Here is a 20,508-nt window from a genome sequence, read left to right as displayed (position 1 = left end):
AAATGTCTCCAGGTCCTCAACAGAATCAGACTCAATCCTCCAGACATAACGGCGGTCTGCAGTCTCTAATAATGTGTTTGTCTTACTTCTTCAGACCTACCAAACCATGAGAGGCAAGGTAAGCCAACCAAAGGAATGCTATATTTTGTTTTGTACCTGAAATGGTTCCTGACCATGGAGCTTGCAGTCTTTCGTCTAGCTCGGTTTCCCTCTTTGCTTATTTATTTATTTTTCATACTCAGCCTGTAGTTTACATTATTGATACCTGGGCAGATCTTTGACTCTTGCCCCTGTTTGTGGTATTAATGTCAGTTACAAGAAGCCAACAATTCTGCTAGCTTATTGTAGGTCTCTTTGAATAAAATAATCTGCCAAATGTAAAATGTGTCACTGGGGGGTGTTGATAACATGTGTGTTTTTATTTTTTAGTGGAAGAAGAAGCGTATGCGCAGGTAAGAATGTTTTGACACTGACTTATATCCTACAAACCAAAACCACTCAAGTTTATAAACGCTTGTCTAAACGCCTGGTCCAGATTTGCTGTCTGCAGAATCTTGATGTGAGAAACCGTCACTGGGTTTCAAAGCTCTTGGATTCCAACAGTTTGCTCCCTTTATATAAAGTGTGCTCAGCCACAGCAACATTAGTGTTCTTCCTGAACAGTGACTATTGATTCTGGTTTCGCCGCACCCTGTGAAGCGCATGTCTAGGCATGTAGTATCAGAGGGCTAGCATCCATCGGGGCGAGCATCAATGTTGTCCGATGTTGATGACTATTCAGTGGCTGGTTGTTCTACAGTTGGGTCTTCGCATGATTGACGTAAACTGTTTTCAGTTTAGTGTGAGCAATCTACTGATCGCTGTGCTTAAAGCCAGACCTTATTGCTTATGTCACCTAGGACATGTAAAGGTCTGAACCAGGATTGTTCAACTAAACTCTGCATAGCCTCCCACCCCTCTTACGCACTTACTGTATGTTGTTCGTTCTTGCACTTAGCAACAGTACCTGGCATTGTGCAAAATCTTATCCTAGCTATCAGTTGTATACAGGGAATGGGTTACCCTAGCTATTGCAACTGCTTGGTACTTGGTTCTATGAGCATCCATACTGTAATGATGGAGATATATGGTTGTTTATCCTTCTTCTGACAAATGTACTTGTCGTAATTCTCTTTGGATAAAAGTGTCTGCTAAATATAACTGAAGGACATGTATAGTCGAAACCAGTGTAGAGTGTCCCTGGTATATGACAGGAGCGCTCATAACTAGTGCTGAGTGACCCCTGTGTGTTGGCGATGTCCCTACCGAGTAAGGCTTCAAGTGCTACTCCTTAAACGTTGGGGCTTGCTGGTAAATGTGTACTACGTTAAGGGCAGGACCACTCATCTGGGACCTTGTGTCACATCTCACCCCTTCATTGATTATTTCACTCCCTGTCCTTATGTTTCTCACATCGCTGATTGTCCTCACTCACCTTAATTGTTTGCACCTGTCCCACATCAACATTCCTCTCCTAGTGGATTTAGGCAGCGTGTTTCCCTTCCTCTGTGCCTGTTCATCTTTGTTAAAGCGTCCCAGCATTTTCCGAGTGATATCTCCCTTCCAGATGTCTGCCTGATCTCCAACTGATTTCCTGTGTACCGACCTATCGGCTAGCAAAGCCCAGTCATTGTACCCAGACTTCTGCCTCCCGAGTCGTACTATTGAGTTATAGGGTTAGGGCTGCTCCCCAGCCGTTCCACCTTGTGTCCTAGTCTCTTATCCCTGTTCTTTGTTTCAACAGACTGAAGCGTAAGAGGAGGAAGATGAGGCAGAGGTCAAAGTAGACGCCGGTCCCAGCAGCAGCGGTGTTCCTGTGTGGTGATGCGCTGAGCGGCCAGGAGTCCAGAGCAGCCTGGAGCCGATCTTAAAGAGGATAATGCCCAGCGCTGGATGACACCCTGATCCTCGACCAGCGGCTGTAGAACTCTGGGACAAACCATATCTTTACGCTAGAACCAACTCTGTTTAACGCTACAATAAATTATGGTTACCACAACTTAATTTGTGTCGTGCTTGGTCGTAAAGGTGGATGTCAAATGAGATTTATTGGTGAGTAACTGGTTGTACTATGCACAAATGATTAATATGACTAAAACCCTACCGGTCCATATTACTATGATTGTTGCTTCATAAAAACATGCATGCTTAACCTACTGGGCATTGTTCTAAATACCAGAAAATGCATTTCTTGCAGAAAATGCGTGAAAGTGCTGTAGTGCAAATTGAGGTTGAAAATATTTTTTAATAAAGCCACATTAAGACACGTAAAATGGCTTGAATCAAGTGAAGGGATTTGAACAAAAGTTCAAAAGTCTAAATGAAGTAAACATGCACACCATTCTAAGAAAACGTAAATGGTTGGAAACAAAGTGACCTGAATGAAAAGCGCGAAGCATTGCTAAAAATGTAAAACGACTTGAACTGAAGAATCTGAAACGTTAGTTACCTATTGTAACTCTAGATTCTATGAATAAAGGCGCAGCCTTTAAAGGCTTTCGCTATTGGGTTTTCCCTAGGAGCGAGCCGTAGCACTGGAAAATGTGTAATCCCCGCCCAACAACAGCGTGGGCCTCAATCACGTCCGCAGTCCGCAGATATAAGCGGGCGCCAGCAGAGGTTCTGCTCCCAATGAACAGCTTTTCTTCAGCTATTTAAAGGTCAATGATGCCGACCACTTAAAAGGCTGTGCCTATACTCATAGAATCTAGAGTTACAATACGTAGCTAACGTTCTATGTCGTATAGGCTTCGCCTTTTAAGGCTATCGCTATTGGGTTAAAGGGCAAAGCACGATGTAGTCCATGCCTCATTGGTCACGTTCAGTACCAGAAACACAGCTACATACGCGCCAGTATCATGCGTCAGACGTAGCATAACATACGTCGTGTCTAAAGGCACGTCATCAACGAGCAGCTCTAATGTGTCTGATAAGACACAAGAGCTCTCAGCATGAATATATAACTCCACATCACATTGTGTTAATATGCGAGGGGAATAGTCACACAATCCCACTCACTCTGACAAAGCACCTAGTACTGAGTGTGTCATAGACAGGCACGACATGTCTCTTAGGCAAAACCTAATAAAAGAGCATGGGGAAGCCCAGGAGGCTGCTGTGCAGATATCCTCCATAGGCATCCCTCTTTGCAGAGCGACAAAGGACGATATTCCTCTGGTCAAGTGAGCTCTGATAGACTCAGGCGGCTCTGCCCCCGCTGACACATAAGCCTGTGTGATAGCTTCACACAGCCAATGTGATAGCCGTTGCTTCGTCAGGGGGAGGCCCTGGGACTGTTCTCTGTAATGCACAAATAACTGTTGAGATTTGCGCAGAGCCTCTGTGCGCTTCACATAACAGGCAAGCGCGCGTACGGGGCACAAGATATGAGCTGTTGCTTCCTCCTCAGATTAATGAGGAGGGAGAGAGAAACCATTGAGTGTTATTACTCTCGATCTGAACGAGCTAGTAATACTCTTTGGTGTAAAAGCCGGGTTCAGGCGTAATATGGCCGAACTGCCGTCTCCTTGTATTCTAAGACATGAAGGGGCTACAGAGAGTGCAGACAGGTCACTCACTCTCTTAGCTGATGTCAGGGCCAGCAGCAAAGCTGTCTTGGCTGACACAAACTTGAGGGGCACCCGGTCAAGACGCTCAAATGGGGCTTTAACCAGTGCGAGCAGCACCAGTGTTAAATCCCATTGTGGAGTGAGAGAGCGCGTCACGGTCTCTCTCTCCTCACACCTTTAAGGAAGCGCTTCATTAAGGTGCGACTAAAAACATTTTTATCCCCGAAGCCTTCGTGGCATGATGAAACAGCAGCCGCGTACGTTTTAAGCGTGCTAAAAGCCAGCCCTCTTTCCATCAGTGTCTGGAGGAAAGAGAGCACACGCGGCAAAGGGCAGGAGATGGGATGACAACCCTTCTCCGTGCACCATTTCTGGAAAGCCGCCCATTTAGCCGAGTAACACGCTCGGGTGGAGTCAGCTCTGGCACCCTGGATGGTCCGTACGACCTCCTGGGAGAGGCCGAGACCCTCCAGCGCTCGCGTTCAGCGGCCAGGCCCACAAGCGCTGGCCGATCTCTGGGTAATCTATGATTGCTCTCCCTGCCTGTGAGAGAGCGTCTCGCCACCAAGGGAGTTCCCTCGGCGGCCCCGAGAGCAGGCGCTGGAGGCAGGGAACCCACGGTGCACTCGCGCGTTGCGGTGCTATGAGAACCATAGACAGCCGCTCCTCTTGGACTCGGTCCAAGACTTGGGGAATCAGAGGGACGGGTGGGAAAGTGTACAGGAGTGTGTTCGGCCACGGTCTGTGAGCGAACGCATCGACCCCGAGTGGGGGATTGTCCCTCCGCTGAGAGAGAACCACAGCTCGCACTGTGTTCTCCCGTGTGGCGAATAGGTTGACCTCCGCCTTCCCAAACTCGCTCCATATCTGATTGATCAGATCGTGGTGCAGAGTCCAGTCTCCTGGTTGGGGACCCCCCCTCGACATTATGTCTGCCCCTCTGTTTAGGACACCGGGGATGTACACTGCTCTGATGGAGAGCAAGTGCATGTGTGCCCAGCATAACAGCTGTCTCGCTATGCTCAGCAGCTGTGCCGAGCGCACGCCCCCTTAGAGATTTATGTATGCTGCTGTCGCCTTGTTGTCCATGCGAATCATTACATGTTGATTCGTTAACATTGGGGCAAAGTGTTGGATTACTTTCAACACAGTGAGGAGCTCCAATGCATTTATATGCATGGTCACGGGGGGCGGCCAAACGCCGCCCACAACGTGAAACTCGCATGTTCCTCCCCAGCCCGAGAAGCATCCGCCCACTGATAGGGGAATGGTCACTTTGCGCCGCCGTTGGCGCACGGGGTCGATGTGCAGGCGAGAAAACCATCTCTGCAGCCGCCTCATGTGAAGCAGCCCCAGCGGCACCACCGTGTGAGCGGCCGACATCATGCCCAGCAGCCTCATGACAGAGAGTCACGACGCTGCCCGGGGAACAGCGGCGGAGGAGAGACCACAGCGTCTCCATCCTCTGCTGTTAGAGCCGTGCTCTCATTAGAGCTGAATCCAGCTCTACCCCCAAATATATCACACTCTGTGAGGGGAGGGGGGTGCTTTCTTCCAATTTATGGCGAAGCCTAAATTTGACTGGTGAATAACCAGCTTTTTTGTCTGAATAGCTGCTTCCTCCTTGGAGCGAGTCAGCAAAAGCAGATCGTCCAAGTAGAACAGTACTCTCATTCCTGTTGCGTGCAGCGGCTGGAGAGCCATCTCCACGCACTTGGAAAACGTTCGTGGGGCTAGAGAATAGCCGAACGGGAGACGGTTGCACTGGTAGTGTGACCCTTGGAATGAGAAACGCAGGAATTTCCTGTGTTTGAGGATCACTGTGACGTTCAAGTATGCGTCCTTCAAATCTATTGAGGTGAACCAGTCGCCCGGTTTCACACACTGTAACACTCGTCTGATTGTTAACATGTGAAACGGCCTCTCCGCGATGCATTTGTTGAATAGGGCTAGATCAAGAATCGGTCTCAGCCCTCCTGTTTTCTTGGGTACCAGGAAATAACGGGAATAGAATCCCTGCATTTCCTCTCCCTTCGGGACAGTGGGAATCACTTTTTTCGCTAGAAGCTGCTGGAGCTCCGCCAAAAGTGACAGCTGTTGATCCTTGGATGACAGCGTTGTTTCCACAATCCCGTTGAAGGGTGTGACCAGGGGCGCCGCTAGGGGTTTTGGGCCCCATGAAAAGAATCTTTACAGGGCCCCCAACACAGCGGCAAAAATTTTTGATGCTATTTTACATACAATTATGCATTTTAATGGTATTTTTGACTATCATTACCATATTTGTGAAAGAAGAACAGCATGACAGTTGACATGTACAGTAGGGGAAGAACTGAGCACTCTGAATACAATGGAATTCATTTTGAGTAATTTATTTGCTGCACCACTGATTCTTAAATTGGAAATAAACTCTTCCATGAAAAAATAGCAATTATAATCAGTGGAGAGAAAAAAATCTCAGCAAAAACAAAAACGCCATCAGAATACAAAATGGCCATATATCATTTCTCATCATTTAAGTAGAATTTAATATATGAAAGAATGGCAAATATATAATATAACGTTGCCGACTGAGTCAAGCTTCCTTTTGCAACCTTTCAATCACTGGACCTTGCTCAACTCTTCTCACCCAAAGCCCAACGCCGAGCCTTCTCATGTGCAAAATCACTTATCAGGTCTTTGAAGTCCAGCTTTCTAGCCAACTGACTCTCAATTGACAGCATGGCAAGACTGCAAAGTCTTTCCTGAGACATTGTGGACCTCAAATAGTTTTTTTTTTTTTTTTTTTAACTTAAATTTTTATTGGCATTTTTGCAAATTACAGATAATCACAGTTCCATTGAATAATACAGAAAACGGAATAACTAAACAGAAATAATAATATAAATAAAAAATAAAATAATAATAGAAAATAAAAAAAAAAATGAAAAAATGACAGTGTGACATGTGAGCTACTCCTTATTTACATAACATCTCTTGCAGGCTTCATGGTCGTGCGGTGTCCTATAAACGTTACATTTGTTCCTCTCTCTTAAACTCAATCCATTTCACCCATCTCGAGTCAAGTTTCCCCCCTTGCACCCTCAGTATAAACGTGAACCTTTCCATATCATATATTTCCTCTACTACACTCAACCACTGTTCTTTTGTAGGTGGCTCAACCTTGTACCATGCTCTAGTTATAGCTTTCCGACTAGCGACAAGCAAGATTTTGACCAAATAAAGATCTCCAGCTTGTACGTTCATCTCCGTCAGATTCCCCAAATACAGCACCAATCCAGTCATAGGCACTCCATAACCCAGGATCTTCTTCAATATCCCCCATATTTCTTCCCAGTACACCTTCAACTTGGGGCATTTCCAAAATATGTGCGTATGGTCAGCCCCAACCTGGCCACACTGTCTCCAGCAGTCATTATGTTCTGGTGTATACATCCCCTTCACTTTTGGTGTTATGAAGAACCGGATGACATTCTTCCAACCAAACTCCCTCCACAACCTCGAAGCCGTGGCCGAGTGCTGAATCCTACATACATTTTCCCATTCCTCCTCGGTCATCTCTATCTCCAATTCTCTATCCCACTTATCCTTGATATAATTTGTTGAGTTTCCCCTGTTTTCATGCAGTGCTTGGTATAAAGCTGAAATGGCCCTCACTTTCCTCCCTTCGTATGCATTAATCACCAATTGAATCAGCGGGTTCCGTCCTACAGATTTGTCTATTTTTATTTCCTTATCATAATAATCTTTCACCTGTATATATCTATAATAGTCTCTGCCCCCCAAATCAAACTTGTCCTTAAGACACTGGAAAGTTTGTATCACCCCTTTATCCATTATAGTACATATTGCCGTGATACCCCTAACCTCCCATCTCTTAAAATTCCAATCATCTTTCCCTGGTTGAAACCTACTGTCATGAGCCAGCCATCTAAGAACCTTGGTTTCCTTTTCCAGTTTATACCTCTTAATTACAGTGTTCCAGATGTCTAAAGTGAATCTAGTGATTGTATCCAATAATTTCCCCTGTGTCCTAAAACGTTCCCTATCCCCTAACATTGTCTGGATCTGAAGGCCCTCCCTCCCTGTTAGCCCTCCCGTTTCTATGAACCTCCAACTGGCTTCATAATGTGAATCGCACCAACATATCACCGCCCTGAGCTGCGCTGCATAATAATAGTCCTCGAGATTGGGCACTGCCAATCCCCCCCTCTCTTTGGGCAACTGCATAGTTGTAAATCTAACCCTTGGTCTTTTCCCTCCCCAAATAAAACGAGATATCAATTTATCCCACTCCCTGAATTGATTTTGTGGTATCTGTATAGGTAGAGACTGGAATAGATACAGCAGTCTTGGCAGCATGTTCATTTTGACCACTTCTATCCTTGAGCTAAAATCTAGGTTGATAAGTGACCACCTCCTCAGATCCTTGTTTATTTCTTGGTTGGTGCGTAAATAATTTACGTTGTATAATTTGTCTATTCCTTTTGTGATGTATACCCCCAGGTATTTCATTTCGTCTGAGTCCCATCTGATTTTGAAACTTTCTTTGAGCCTTTTCGGAGGTGAGTAATTTAACGTCAAGATCTGTGTCTTCGTCACATTAATTTTATACCCTGAATAGTATCCATATTCCTGTAGTAAGCCCATCAAAGCCGGAAAAATTACGTCTGGTTGCGTTATGTATACCAGCAGGTCGTCCGCAAATAGACCCAATTTATGCTCTGTCCCTCTTATCTCTACTCCCCTGATGTCTTGGTGTTGTCTAATTGCTTGGGCCAAGGGCTCCATGAAGATAGCGAAGAGAGTGGGTGATAAGCAGCAGCCCTGTCGAGTCGATCGACCTAATATAAACCTATCCGATAGACTCCCATTCACCCTCACTCTTGCGGTCGGTTCCTGGTACAATGCTTTGATGCATTTAACTGAACTATCATTGAATCCTAACTTTTCTAACACGATGAAAAGGTATGTCCAGTTTACACAGTCAAAGGCCTTTTCAGCATCTAAACTCACCAGGACCGCACTCTCTCCGCTCCTCTGCGTCTCATCCACAATGTGAATAGCCTTCCTTATGTTGTCCTGTGCTTGCCTTCCTCTTATAAATCCAGTCTGACCCTCATCGACCACATCGGGCATGAATGTCCCAAACCTCTTTGACAGTATTGAGGTGTATATTTTATAATCTACATTAAGTATGGATATTGGTCTGAAACTACTGCATAGGTCTTTGTCCTTCCCTTCTTTTAGGATCGTGGTAATGTTAGCTTCTTTCCAAGAGGGGGGAATTTTGCCCTCCTTCATCGTATACCTTAATGATGCCATCAATATTGGGTTCAGCTCCTGTCTGAATACCTTATAGAACTCTGATGGAAATCCATCGCTACCTGCTGTCTTGCCATTTTTCATTCTACCTATTGCTTCCTCTAATTCCTCTTCTGTTATAGCTGAGGTCAGGAGGTCATTCCGTATTCTTCCTATTGATGGCAGTTCCAGTCCTTCTAAAAAATCCTTCATCCTATCTGGCTCTGCTGCTGTGGGTTGTGTGTATAACGCTTTATAGTAATCGACAAACACCCTCTCTATGTCCTCTGGTTCTCTTACTAGCTCATCAGTCGTGGGATCCCTAATTTTGTGTACAGTGTTTAACTTTTGTTGCATCTTTATTCTTCTGGCTAATAATTTACTTGCCTTCGGCCCTCCCTCATAATAAGACTGCTTCACAAATCTGGCCTTCTTCTCTACTTCTGTCAATAGTATCTGATCGATCTTTCCTCTGACTTCCTTAACCCTCTTTAGCGTCTCGATGGTTTTCAGTTCTTGGTGATGTTTTTCCAGTTTTTTAAGTTGTCCGATTAAGTTTTGATAGAGCTCCAGTCTGGTTCGTTTGAGGAGAGATGTTTGTGCTATTAACTTCCCTCTTATTACTGACTTTAGTGCATCCCACAAAATAGTCGGGTCCACTTCCCCATTATCATTCTCCTCTCTGTATCTAGTTATATCTCGCCTTATCCCTTCTACCAAATCCTTATTGTTTAATAGTCCTACATTCATTCTCCACTCAGTCTTTCTCCTCCTGCTGTTCAATTCCACCGTCAGGTATATAGCACTATGATCGGATAGGTCCGTTACCCCTATTCTGCAGTCCTCCACCCTGTGTCGGTCCCCTGTCGTCATAAAAAAGTAATCAATCCTGGAGTAGGTCGAATATCTGTGCGAGTAATGAGTGTAATCCCTGTCTAGTAAATGCATATCTCTCCACACATCCACAATTCCTAGTTCTGACAGTTGTAGGTTTACATACCTACTGATACGTGCCCTGCTCCTGTTGGTACTAGTGGTGTCTAATTTGTGATCGAGTGTCACATTGAAGTCCCCTGCGCAGATAAGAGTACCTTCTGATTCCTCCGCTATGATATCAAATATAGTCTTAAAGAATTTTCTATCACTATCCGGTGGTGCATAGATATTGAGTAACGTGACCATTTGCCCTTCCATCTTCCCTTTAACCATCACATACCTCCCCTCCTTATCACTTATCTCCTTAGTTAAGTCAAATTTCACAGAATTCTTGATTAGGGTGGCCACTCCTCTCCTATTGGTCTGTTTGAATGAGCTGTAGAATGTATTATCATATCCAAACCGTTTTAATTTGTCATGCTCTTGGGACGACAAGTGAGTTTCTTGCAGAAATATGACCACGGTCCCCTCCTTCCTAAATTTTGCTAACACCTTGGCTCTTTTGACTGGGTTGTTCATTCCATTAACATTCAAAGACACCATTTGCAAACCCCTATCCATTGTACAGTTTCTCAGAGTGTCCTTCATCAGCTCCCCACATGTCAAGAGTCACAAATAATAAATCAGCAGCAACCGCTAAACTCAACAAACAAAAACCAAACCAAAAGCAAAAGAACATGGTTCGGTCTCCCAAGTTAAACGAGGATTGGTAAACTATTCCTCTTCTCCCTGTTGGAGGGCAGGGGGTAAATCCATCCCTAGTGGATGGGCCCCCCCTAGTGGCGAAGACGTCCAATGCTATGGGTCTCCCAAGCTCACTAAGATTGTCCAACATTATTAAACTCCGTAACTCCCGGTCAAAACTTGTTTCGGAGTCAAATTTATCAAATAGTCTGAACCTTATGGCCAACAAAGCCAGATCAAATAACATTGAGGTCATCTATAAGAAGATATCCCTTGCACTCGGTCGTAGGTCAATTTACCTTTGTGTTAATCGCTTGGTGTCCTTTATATATGTTATCCTACAAAATAGAATGTGCACTTGCGATTTATAGTCAATTTCCTGCTCACCCATAGAAGCCTCAAGTCGGGGATGGTAAGCAATAGGACTCGCTCCCATCCCGTCACTCATTGATTATCCTCAGTTCGGGTCCCTCGTTGTTCGCGTACTGGGGGGATCTCCGCGCTCTCGTCTCCCGACCCTGGTCCACTTGCGTATTGCCTCGGCTCTCTGCAGCAGCGTAGGTCTTTCCTCTCTCCGAACTGGTACCTCCAACCCTTTCTGTCGCATCGCCCTGGCAGCCTCCTGTGGGTTGTTGTAGATCTTGGTTCCGTCGCCCCAGTGGATCCTCAGCGTGGCCATGGGTGATTGGAACCGGAGACCTTTTTCCTTGAGAATCCTTTTAAGACCAGCGTAGTCCCGACGCTTGGCTGCAATCTCCGCAGAATAATCATGATCGAATGTGACTCGTTGCCCGGACACCTGCACGTTCTTCTTCCACGCCGTCTTGAGGATGCTCTCTTTGTCATCAAAGCTCAGAAAGTTCACAATGATTGCTCTGGCTGGTTTGTTTTCAGCTGGTCTGGGGGCTGGAGCCCTGTGTGCTCTTTGGATCTGAAGCTCCTCACCAACAGGTACATCTAGCTCCTTGTGAATTAGCTCGTCAATGTATTTTTTGGTCGAGGCCCCCTCAAGCCCTTCTTTCACACCCCAAACACGGATGTTGTTTCTTCTGGATCGTCCTTCGAGGTCAGTCAGTTTTTCCTGAAGTTTGGACTGTTGTTCAATCAGAGTCGTGATAACGTCCTGAGCCTCGGTGTTCCATTCTTCTGTCTCTCCCACACGTTCCTCTACCAATCCCATGTCTTTCCGTTGATCACGAATATCCACCTCAACACGTGCGATTCTGCCGCTCGTTTCCTCCCTGCAGCTCTCCAGGCTCCGCGTCGTCTCCGTTCTGATTTGACCCATTTCTTCTCTCAATCTTGCCATCTCGTCTCGAACTCCTTTCAGAGCATCATCCATTTGCTTACTTATCTTGTCCAGTTTGGTTTCCATATTTTGCCTGCCAGCGTCAATTTTAACTTGCATACAAGCCAGGGTGGTCTGCATGCTTGTTTGAAACGCAGCCACCCAGCTAGGTTGCTCGTCATTGTCAGCGCTGGCTGTTAGCACGAGGCCCTCGTTGGTTTCCTTTGACATCGTCGTCATCTTTTTCTTACTTTGTGATTCGGGTTTTGGCATATTAAGCCTTTTGTCTTTCTCTTGACCCCTTGTATTCTTATCCATGTCCTATTCAGATAATTTGAGGAGTTTTACACAGTTTTTTACTAATTTTGACCGGGAGCTCTACTTTACTGCTGCCTATCGCATCATCGCCAAACCGGAAGCCCTCAAATAGTTTTTTATCATTTTTAGTTTACTGAACGCTCTCTCACCACCAGCAACAGTAACTGGCAGGGTGCAAAATATGCGCAAGGCGATGCACACTTCTCCAAAGATGCTTTGCAGCTGCAGCTTACAAATTGCATTCAGGAGTTCAAGAGGGGACAGGTTAGGGGGGAAGTTGGCTGCATATACAGGTGTCTTATATATAGGTGTCTTACTTGATTTTCAAAATCAGGAGTAAGATCACTAGAATACTTTGTGATCAGTGGTTGGCACACAGAAGAGATTTTGCCCTCACTAATCTGCCCAACTTTCAGAACAGCAGAAAACTCGTTGACAATATGTGCAATGCCCCGGAACCTAGTATCCAAGTCACTGATGATACGGTCCATGGCTGTATAAAACACAGTGTTCCGAAACACTGTTTCTGAACTCTCCTGAGTTGTCTCCTCTTCAGCGGTTTCATCATGGAATCTCCGCCTTTTCTTCTGGCGGCTGGACTCCTTGCTTAACTGAGGTGTAACATTCATTTCCCCAGCTATCAACTTTGCCTCAGCTAGGAGAGTGTCCAATGCATCTCTTAGAGACTGCATCTCTTCTGTCAAGTCTCTGATATTGGCTGCTTCTATGTCAAGTGATATTTTTCCTGACTGGAGAATAACATTCCTGTTGTCAATACTTTGCAGTACCTTCAGCCAGACAGTGAGAAGAACAACAGCATCAAATGACATGAAGTATTTCCTCAAACCATTAGCTTCTGATCTTGCTTCACTGGTGAGACTGCATGTCATAACTATGCTATCAAGGGATTTGAGGACAGAAGGCAGGTGCTTTGCCACAGGTTTAACAGCCTCAATCCTTGCACTCCAGCGGGTATCAGATAGGCGATGCAATGAGCAACCTGTTTGCTCTTTATAGATGGCCCAACGCTCTGGGCTGCCACTTACAAATGTGTACAGGCGATTTATGCAGCCGAAAAATGTGGATACCTCTGGGCTTGACTGTGCAGCATGCACACCAACAAGATTTAATGTGTGGGAGGCACATGGTGAATAAGTAGCCAGCTTGTTTTTCTTCAGTATTTGAGCTTGGACTCCCTTTATTTTCCCTGACATGTTAGCCCCGTTGTCATAGCCCTGCCCTCTGTAATCACCGATGTCTATCCCATGGTCACGAAGAACTGCATGAATCATCTCTGCGATCTCACTCCCCGTCTTTTTGTGAAAATCCCTGAATTCAAGGAACCTCTCCGTAATTTCCCACTCATCTTTTTCTTTGTCATATTTAACATACCTTAGGAGCACCACATTTTGCTCAGTATGGGAAATGTCTGGTGTGGCATCACAGATGACAGCATAATATATGGCATCCTCCCGTTCCTGCAGAATTATTTTCAGAACTCGTCGTCCACATAAGTTGATAAACTCATTCTGACTGTCAGAGCTAAGATAATGTGTTAGCCTGGTTCCTTTTCCTTCTTTTTGTTTTTGTTTGTTGTCCCTGATTTTTTTAAAGTGCTCTTTCAGCAGAGGATCATAATGTGACAAGAGCTCCAGTGTGCCTAGGAAATTGCCATTATGAATGTCATCTAGGTCTTTGGTTTTGCCCCTGAAAGGCAGGTTTCTTGAGGCCAAGTGTAGGGTTACGTCTAAGAGTCTCTCCAAGATGGCTCTATTTTTCTCTATTTCTGTTTGCAACTCCTTATTTAACAGAGAATCCACACCTCTATCTTTCATTACACATCCTTGCAGATTTTTCCATCTTAAGTAGCAATCTCTATGTGCCTCACTCCTCTCATGGACTGGGAATTTATTGTACATTCGACGCCACTCCACATCACACATTTTATACCCATTTTGACTGATCAGTGCACTAGTGGAAGGCTTTTTCTGTACATGGGAGAAAAGCACACATGGTATGCAATAAAGTGAATTATTACTTTGACTAAAAGTCAGCCAGTCTCTGTTTACCTTTTCTCTTTTATTTGCTGCCTTTGTATAATTCAGGTAGTCAGGGAATGGCTTCCCCTTTGAATCACATGGCATTTCTACTTCTTTCTCTCTCATGGCCAATTTCCTTACTATCTTCTCCCTATCCTGATCAGTTAAAGCTGCTGGCCAGAAACCAGGGTCATCAGTCAAATGATCTTCTTCCCTTTCAAAGACCTGAACATCAGCTTGTTGTTCTTCCTGCCTCTCTGTTGTCTTTCTGGCTCTTTCTGTATTCAGTCCATCCTCCTCTGAATTCCTTTCAACTTCTTCGCCCTCACTCTCTGTCGCCTGTGTTTCTGCACTCTCACTGTCATCTGTACCCTCTTCCATCTCTTCCTCCACTTCCTCCACATCCCTCCCTGACAAACCAGAAGAGGGTCCTGGACCTGGCTCACCCCAGTCTGCTGCACACACCACAGATGTTCTCCTCTGTTCTTACTGCACGTCTTCTATTTCATTTTTTAAAAGGGTTTATGCTTTTTAAACCATTAAAATTGTTCAAAATGCCTTTTATTTAATTCATTTTCTTAATGAATTACCTTCATCTTTGTATTGTTTTGAGACTGTAGTAAAATGTATTATATTTTGTATTATATTATGTATTATTATTATTATTGGGGGGGGAAGGGGGGGCCCTGCAGGGGTTGATGCTTCCAAAACAGATAAAGGATTTGTTACCAGGACATGGAAAATAAAACATGTGTGATTATATGTTAGTTAATAACTTAGTGTCATTATTTTTTCTGTATTATAATTTCATCATCATTAGGTGCCTCTCTGGGCCCCCCCTCCATCATGGGCCCCTAGAATCCGTCTCCTTTACCCCCCCTTTTCGGCGCCCCTGGGTGTGACCCTTGCTGATCAGCCTGTCCATCCATTTGGCCAGGGGGCACGCGCTCAGCCACTCTGAGTATTGCTCTGAAAGCGGCTGTGCAGCCTCTTGTTTAGATGCGGCCGTCATGGAAACGAGCCATGCTTGATCCCCTGCCGCCGCTGCGAGGGGAGGAATTGTCCTCCCCCATGGGGAGCTCTGCCCGAAAGGGCTGGGTGTGTGTGTCATTAACAGAGGCATGCCCTGCCTGCTCAGCTTGTGACAGGAGTGTAGCTTCCTCTCTCCTGAGCGTTGGGACGCGAGGAGGAATAACACGCCCCGTTATTGCCTTCACCAGCGCTTGACTGGGCAATTGCTGACACTGTGAGGGAGCTTTGTGTCATTCGTAGCCAGATAGCTCGCTATAGCAGCCGTCTCGCCGCATGTCATGCCAGGCATGATGTGGTGAGGGGAAAGTAATGTAGGGCTGGCTCGATCAATAATACGAGGTTTATTGACGGCCTGCCTATATGTGGTGGGAGATGCGTGTGAAACAGTTATGGTCACTGGGGTGTGGGGAGATGTCACACGCTTCTCCCTCGCCCCATCATTGCCTTCGCCGGCGCTCGCGGGGCGGGACATTGCCCCATGAGCCCGCTGCCCGGGGCCTTCGCCGGCGCTCGCGGGGCGGGACATTGCCCCATGAGCCCGCTGCCCGGGGCCTTCGCTGGCCGCTCGCCGCAGATAGATGAAAATTACAGGCCTCTCTCGTCTTTTTAAGTGGGAGAACTTGCACAATTGGTGGCTGACTAAATTCTTTTTTGCCCCACTGTATGTGCGGACAGCGGACGTGATAGAGGCCCACGATGTTGGTTGGCGGGGATTACAAATTTTTCAGTGCTACGTGCCTAGGGAAAACCCAATAGCGATAGCCTTAAAAGGCGAAGCCTATACAACATAGAACGTCAAATGTATTGCCCTGCACTGTGTGTGTGTCTTTAAGAGAATAGCGAGACGGTGCGTGATTAAAAGTAGCTCAATAGAGTGGGGAAAAACCGCCCAATCTGGCAACACGGACTGAATGTCCTCAAAAAGTAACCCAATCCGGTGAGAAAAACCGCCCAATCTGGCAACACTGCTGAACGTCCTCACGCTCCAGCGTCGACGTAAATCCATGAGACCAACTGAAAACGAAGCCGGTATGAAACTAAAACTGTGATTCTGAATAAAGTTTAAATGATATCGAAATTCGGTTTGGATATTATTGAAGATAAAAGTGTGTAGATTTGTGTAATGGTTTGAATGATGGGTAATGGTTGAAATTTGACCGAGTTACGATGTCTTAGTAATTTAAGTGTTAGAATGGGCAGACGGCTTCAATGGGACCAACTGTAGAATATGACGGTTTGAAACTAAAACTGATTCTGAAGAAAGTTTAAATGATATCCAAATTCCGTTGGGATATTATTGAAGATAGAAGTGTGTAGATTTGTTAAATGGTTTAAACGAAGATGAAGGGTTGAACATTGATTAAGCTACGTCTTAAACAGTTTGAAGTACCAGCATTTTAACATGGGAGTCAATGGGAGGACGGAACCGTCCTCCCGTTGACTCCCATGTTAAAATGCTAAAATGTTAAATGTTAAAATGTTAAAAAGATAATATTTTAAAAGTAGAATATCTTAAAAAGTATAAAATATTTTAAAAATCTGAAAAGAAACGCGCGATTCCAAGCTATTTTGAATATTTTAAAATTTGAATGGAGTCTCTAGGTGAAAAAATGAGGAAGGAGATAGGTCCCAACGTTTGTAGAGAATAACAAAGAAAGAAAGAAACTTATGAAGAACAATAGTTGAGCGCTGCATGCAGCACTCACCTAATTATTCTTTGTGACCTTCATTTTGAATGAACTTGTTCTGGAACCTGAAGTCAACGTTACAAAGATCCAACGTGGAGTTGTGTTTGCTGTGAGCATTCAATGAAGACCGTTTGCATGCGGTCAAGATGCAACTAATGATGCGGATTCTGCCAAATGATTTTAAACCTACCGTTCCATATTACTGACTGTTGCTTCAATCTATTAACAATGCTTTGTTCTGAGTCACCTGATTCTAACAGTGTCCTTTCTCTAGGTCCAAATCCATGGATCAAACACTTCATTTGTGGTTTAAGCAGCTGTTCAGCATATTGCAAAATGTGTCACTAAAATAGTTTAGTGTATTCTTGTGCTAACTGTCATGGATGGAATAGTGTACGTGGCCAACAATGATCAGTCTACTTTTGACAAAGGCGGCTGTTCAGCTCATTGCTTCGTAGTGTTGTAGGGCAGCCATTATTACAACCAACGTCAACGTTTCAATCAGTGAGTTCCACACAACAGTGGCGGCCCCAACGTGTGAAATAAACGTAGCCATTCCCATCTCCTGCCTGTTCCACTTTAACACACACGCACACACACATTCCCTCCTCTCCCCGCGAAGACGACGTAGAGATGAAAGAGCGGGAAGAAGGGTGACAGTCTCCCACAATTGATGTGTGAGAGGAAGCAGTAGAAGGCAAGTCCAATATCCTAAGACCATCAGACACTTTCTTACACACGGCGCAGGCTTACCTGTGCAGATGAAGAACTTTGACTCGCCCACACTTATTTCTACCTTGTTGAGCGATATGGACACCTGGAGCACAGCTAGAGAGAGACAAAAGGACATAAGTGTTATTGGTGCATTATTGTACGGAGTGGTGATTGATAGTTGCAGTAGTCCTTCAACATTGAAACAAAACACACAAACATCCAGATTAACAGTGACTGTGTTCCGGCAGAGTCTCTGCAACAGGACAGACTTCCCCATCTGTTCACGATAAATAGGCCAACTGATAAGACGATACACACACAGACACACACACACAGGGACGCACACACACACAAACAGGAGCGCACACATGGACACACACACAGGCACACACACACGGGGATACACACACACAGCCTTTTCCTTTGCCTTAGTGACTTAGTGACATCAAGTGGGCGTGTCCACCTAGATGTATGACGGAAAGATCAGTAACGTTTGCTACAGTCCACTGGGTAGGCTGGTGGACTGATCTATCCACCATAAATTTAGGTGAGAAAATAACAATAAAAAAAGATCAGGAAAAAAAAGATATTTCAGCAAACCCTGGCGCTTGGCGTCGCCACGGTGATCACGACATTTGGCCGTGCCTCTTGCCGGTGAGCATTGGTGATGACATCACACACACACACCTTACCCCCACAACTGAACAGATCAGTCACTCAGCCTAGCCAGTGGACCGTAGCAAACGTTGCTCATCTATCCATCCCACATCTAGGTGGACACGCCCACCTGTGATGTCATAAGGGGAAGATTTCCAAAACGGCTTGTAACGGCTAATCACGCCACACCTGGTGGCACGTCATGGGACCTTTAATATAAGTTACCGTGAAAAGCCTGGGGCTGGATAGTTTTTCAGCGCTGTCTCCCTGATCTCTCGCTCTCTCTCTCTCTCTCTTTCTCAAATTCAAATTCAAAAAGATTTATTGGCATGGCTATTGTGGTAAACCAAACAGTGTTTCCAAAGCATTACAGTATTAAAACTATTACGTATAATAACAAAAGAGACCGTCTGAACAATATGTACATGTAACAACCTATAACAATATAACATAACATACAGATGTACATATAGAAATAATAGTAACATTTTTATAATTAAATGAAAAACAGTAAGGCCCGGTGAAAACCAAGTGAAACCAAGTGCTTGTGTAGGGAAGGTCTACAGAATTCAAACACACACACAACACTTGTGTTAACTCTAGAAGTAAGCTAATTTCCGCTTGAAAACCAACTGCATTTTCATGATTGGTCAACGAGCAACAGGTGTGCAGCCTCCCCCAGAGTCCAATCAGACAGACTCAGACCAGGTGATGCAATGGATGGGCATTTGGTGTTCTGCTCAAACCGGACGTGTGATTTATACCCCGGTGTCACTTGATGGAATATGACACAAATAAGACAACTTTTCTGTCTGCTAGGCTGTCTATATTAATCGTTAGATTGGTCGATAAATCAAAAAAAGAATCGCTAGATTAAACGTTTGAAAAAATCTGTTTGGGACAGCTCTAACACACACACACACACACACACACGCTCCAACAGTGTGCCTTTGAACGCAACGGGTAGTGCACAAAACATCTTCTTCAGTGGTGTTTATTGTCGATGTTATCTCCGCCATTGTTTCACATCCTAATTGTTTCACCTTTTAGGATTTATGACTCTTTCTTAAAAGTCAGAGAAATAAATAGATTAACTTTCAACGCCGGCACTCCAGAACATTCAAACGTTTTCAGAACTCTCTATGTCACAGTGCGGATCGGAAAGGTGCCACGATTCAATTTGCGAAGAATTTCTCGAACTCTTTGCGATGTAAAAGACACAATGTACCCTGAGTGAGTGAGTGAGTGAGTGACGCCGCCATACAATAGAACACCATTATCAACAACAACAGTCTCCCTTAACCCCCCCACTGCCGTCCTGAACACACACTCCTCCCCGCCCCCTGAAATACACAACAACAGCACTCAAACAACGGCAGGAAAACAAATCAGCATGTGTTCAGGGGACAGGAAACAGCAGGGCGTCCCCTAGCCTCCCCGACCCCCCTCCTAGCCTAGTGGCCCCCATGTGTTTGTTTGTGTTTGTCTATTCACTTTTCCCCCCGTACAAAATTGCTGCGCTAGGCCCGATGCATTACGTTAGGTAGCTTAGCTAGGCTACGAAGAGGAAATGGAACCTGTGTGGAAACAGGAAGTTTCGGCATAGTCTCCGTGAGGACCCTTATTGGGTCACATCCTGTACTGCGTCCTACCTAGCTTTTGAACACTTTGAACAAACTTACCGACGAATAAGGCATCGGCATTTTATTGATTGGCTTGTGTTGTGTTTCCTGTTGATGAAGAACTGTGTTTGTTTGGTTTTAAGTCATCTCAACCCTTTTTTCCATGTTTGTAGGCTGTAAAAGGTTTTATTTTACCCTAGCCGGAGACACAGTAGAGAGACACAGTTGCCGGGGATCCATCGTTTGATTCGAAAGAGGTCCGTAAAAGGGTTCAAGGTTGCTATGTACGCCTGCAAAAAAAGGATGTCATCATTTCCTCGGCTCTGCGCTGCTTGCTTTTTCGCCTACCGTCTGCAGTTCTGAACCGTGTGGATGTGCTTTTTATTTAATGGCGCGTAAAATCCTCCAAAGCCTTCTCTCAACCCTCTCTCTCTCTTATTGCTGTCAAAGCTGTCAAATATCAAACGATTGGTCACTCCCCACCACCGTGTTGTGACAACTGTAACCACGGCGATGGTTTAATCACACACACACATCACCCCTATCAAACGTTCAGACACTGCGACATAGCAGACCGAGGGATCCTGCGATCCGAGGCAGTCCGTCCGTCTGTCAATT

General features: G+C 45.1%; 1 protein-coding gene across 1 annotated transcript in view; it reads right to left on the bottom strand.

Moving 5' to 3' along the window:
• LOC307085189 (neural cell adhesion molecule 2-like) overlaps nt 1–20,508 on the bottom strand; it is a gene marked incomplete at both ends in the record, with an annotated part of 200,103 nt that overhangs the window by 160,449 nt on the left and 19,146 nt on the right. Inside the window, one exon of the mRNA XM_079749878.1 lies at nt 17,651–17,725. Within this exon, the coding sequence (XP_079606004.1) occupies nt 17,651–17,725 (75 nt within the window). The remainder of the gene's footprint in view (nt 1–17,650; nt 17,726–20,508) is intronic.

Source organism: Pollachius pollachius (genome assembly GCF_949987615.1).
Source record: "Pollachius pollachius genome assembly, chromosome: 13".
In the NCBI taxonomy this organism is placed as follows: domain Eukaryota; kingdom Metazoa; phylum Chordata; class Actinopteri; order Gadiformes; family Gadidae; genus Pollachius; species Pollachius pollachius.
This window is presented reverse-complemented; position numbering and strand designations above follow the sequence as displayed.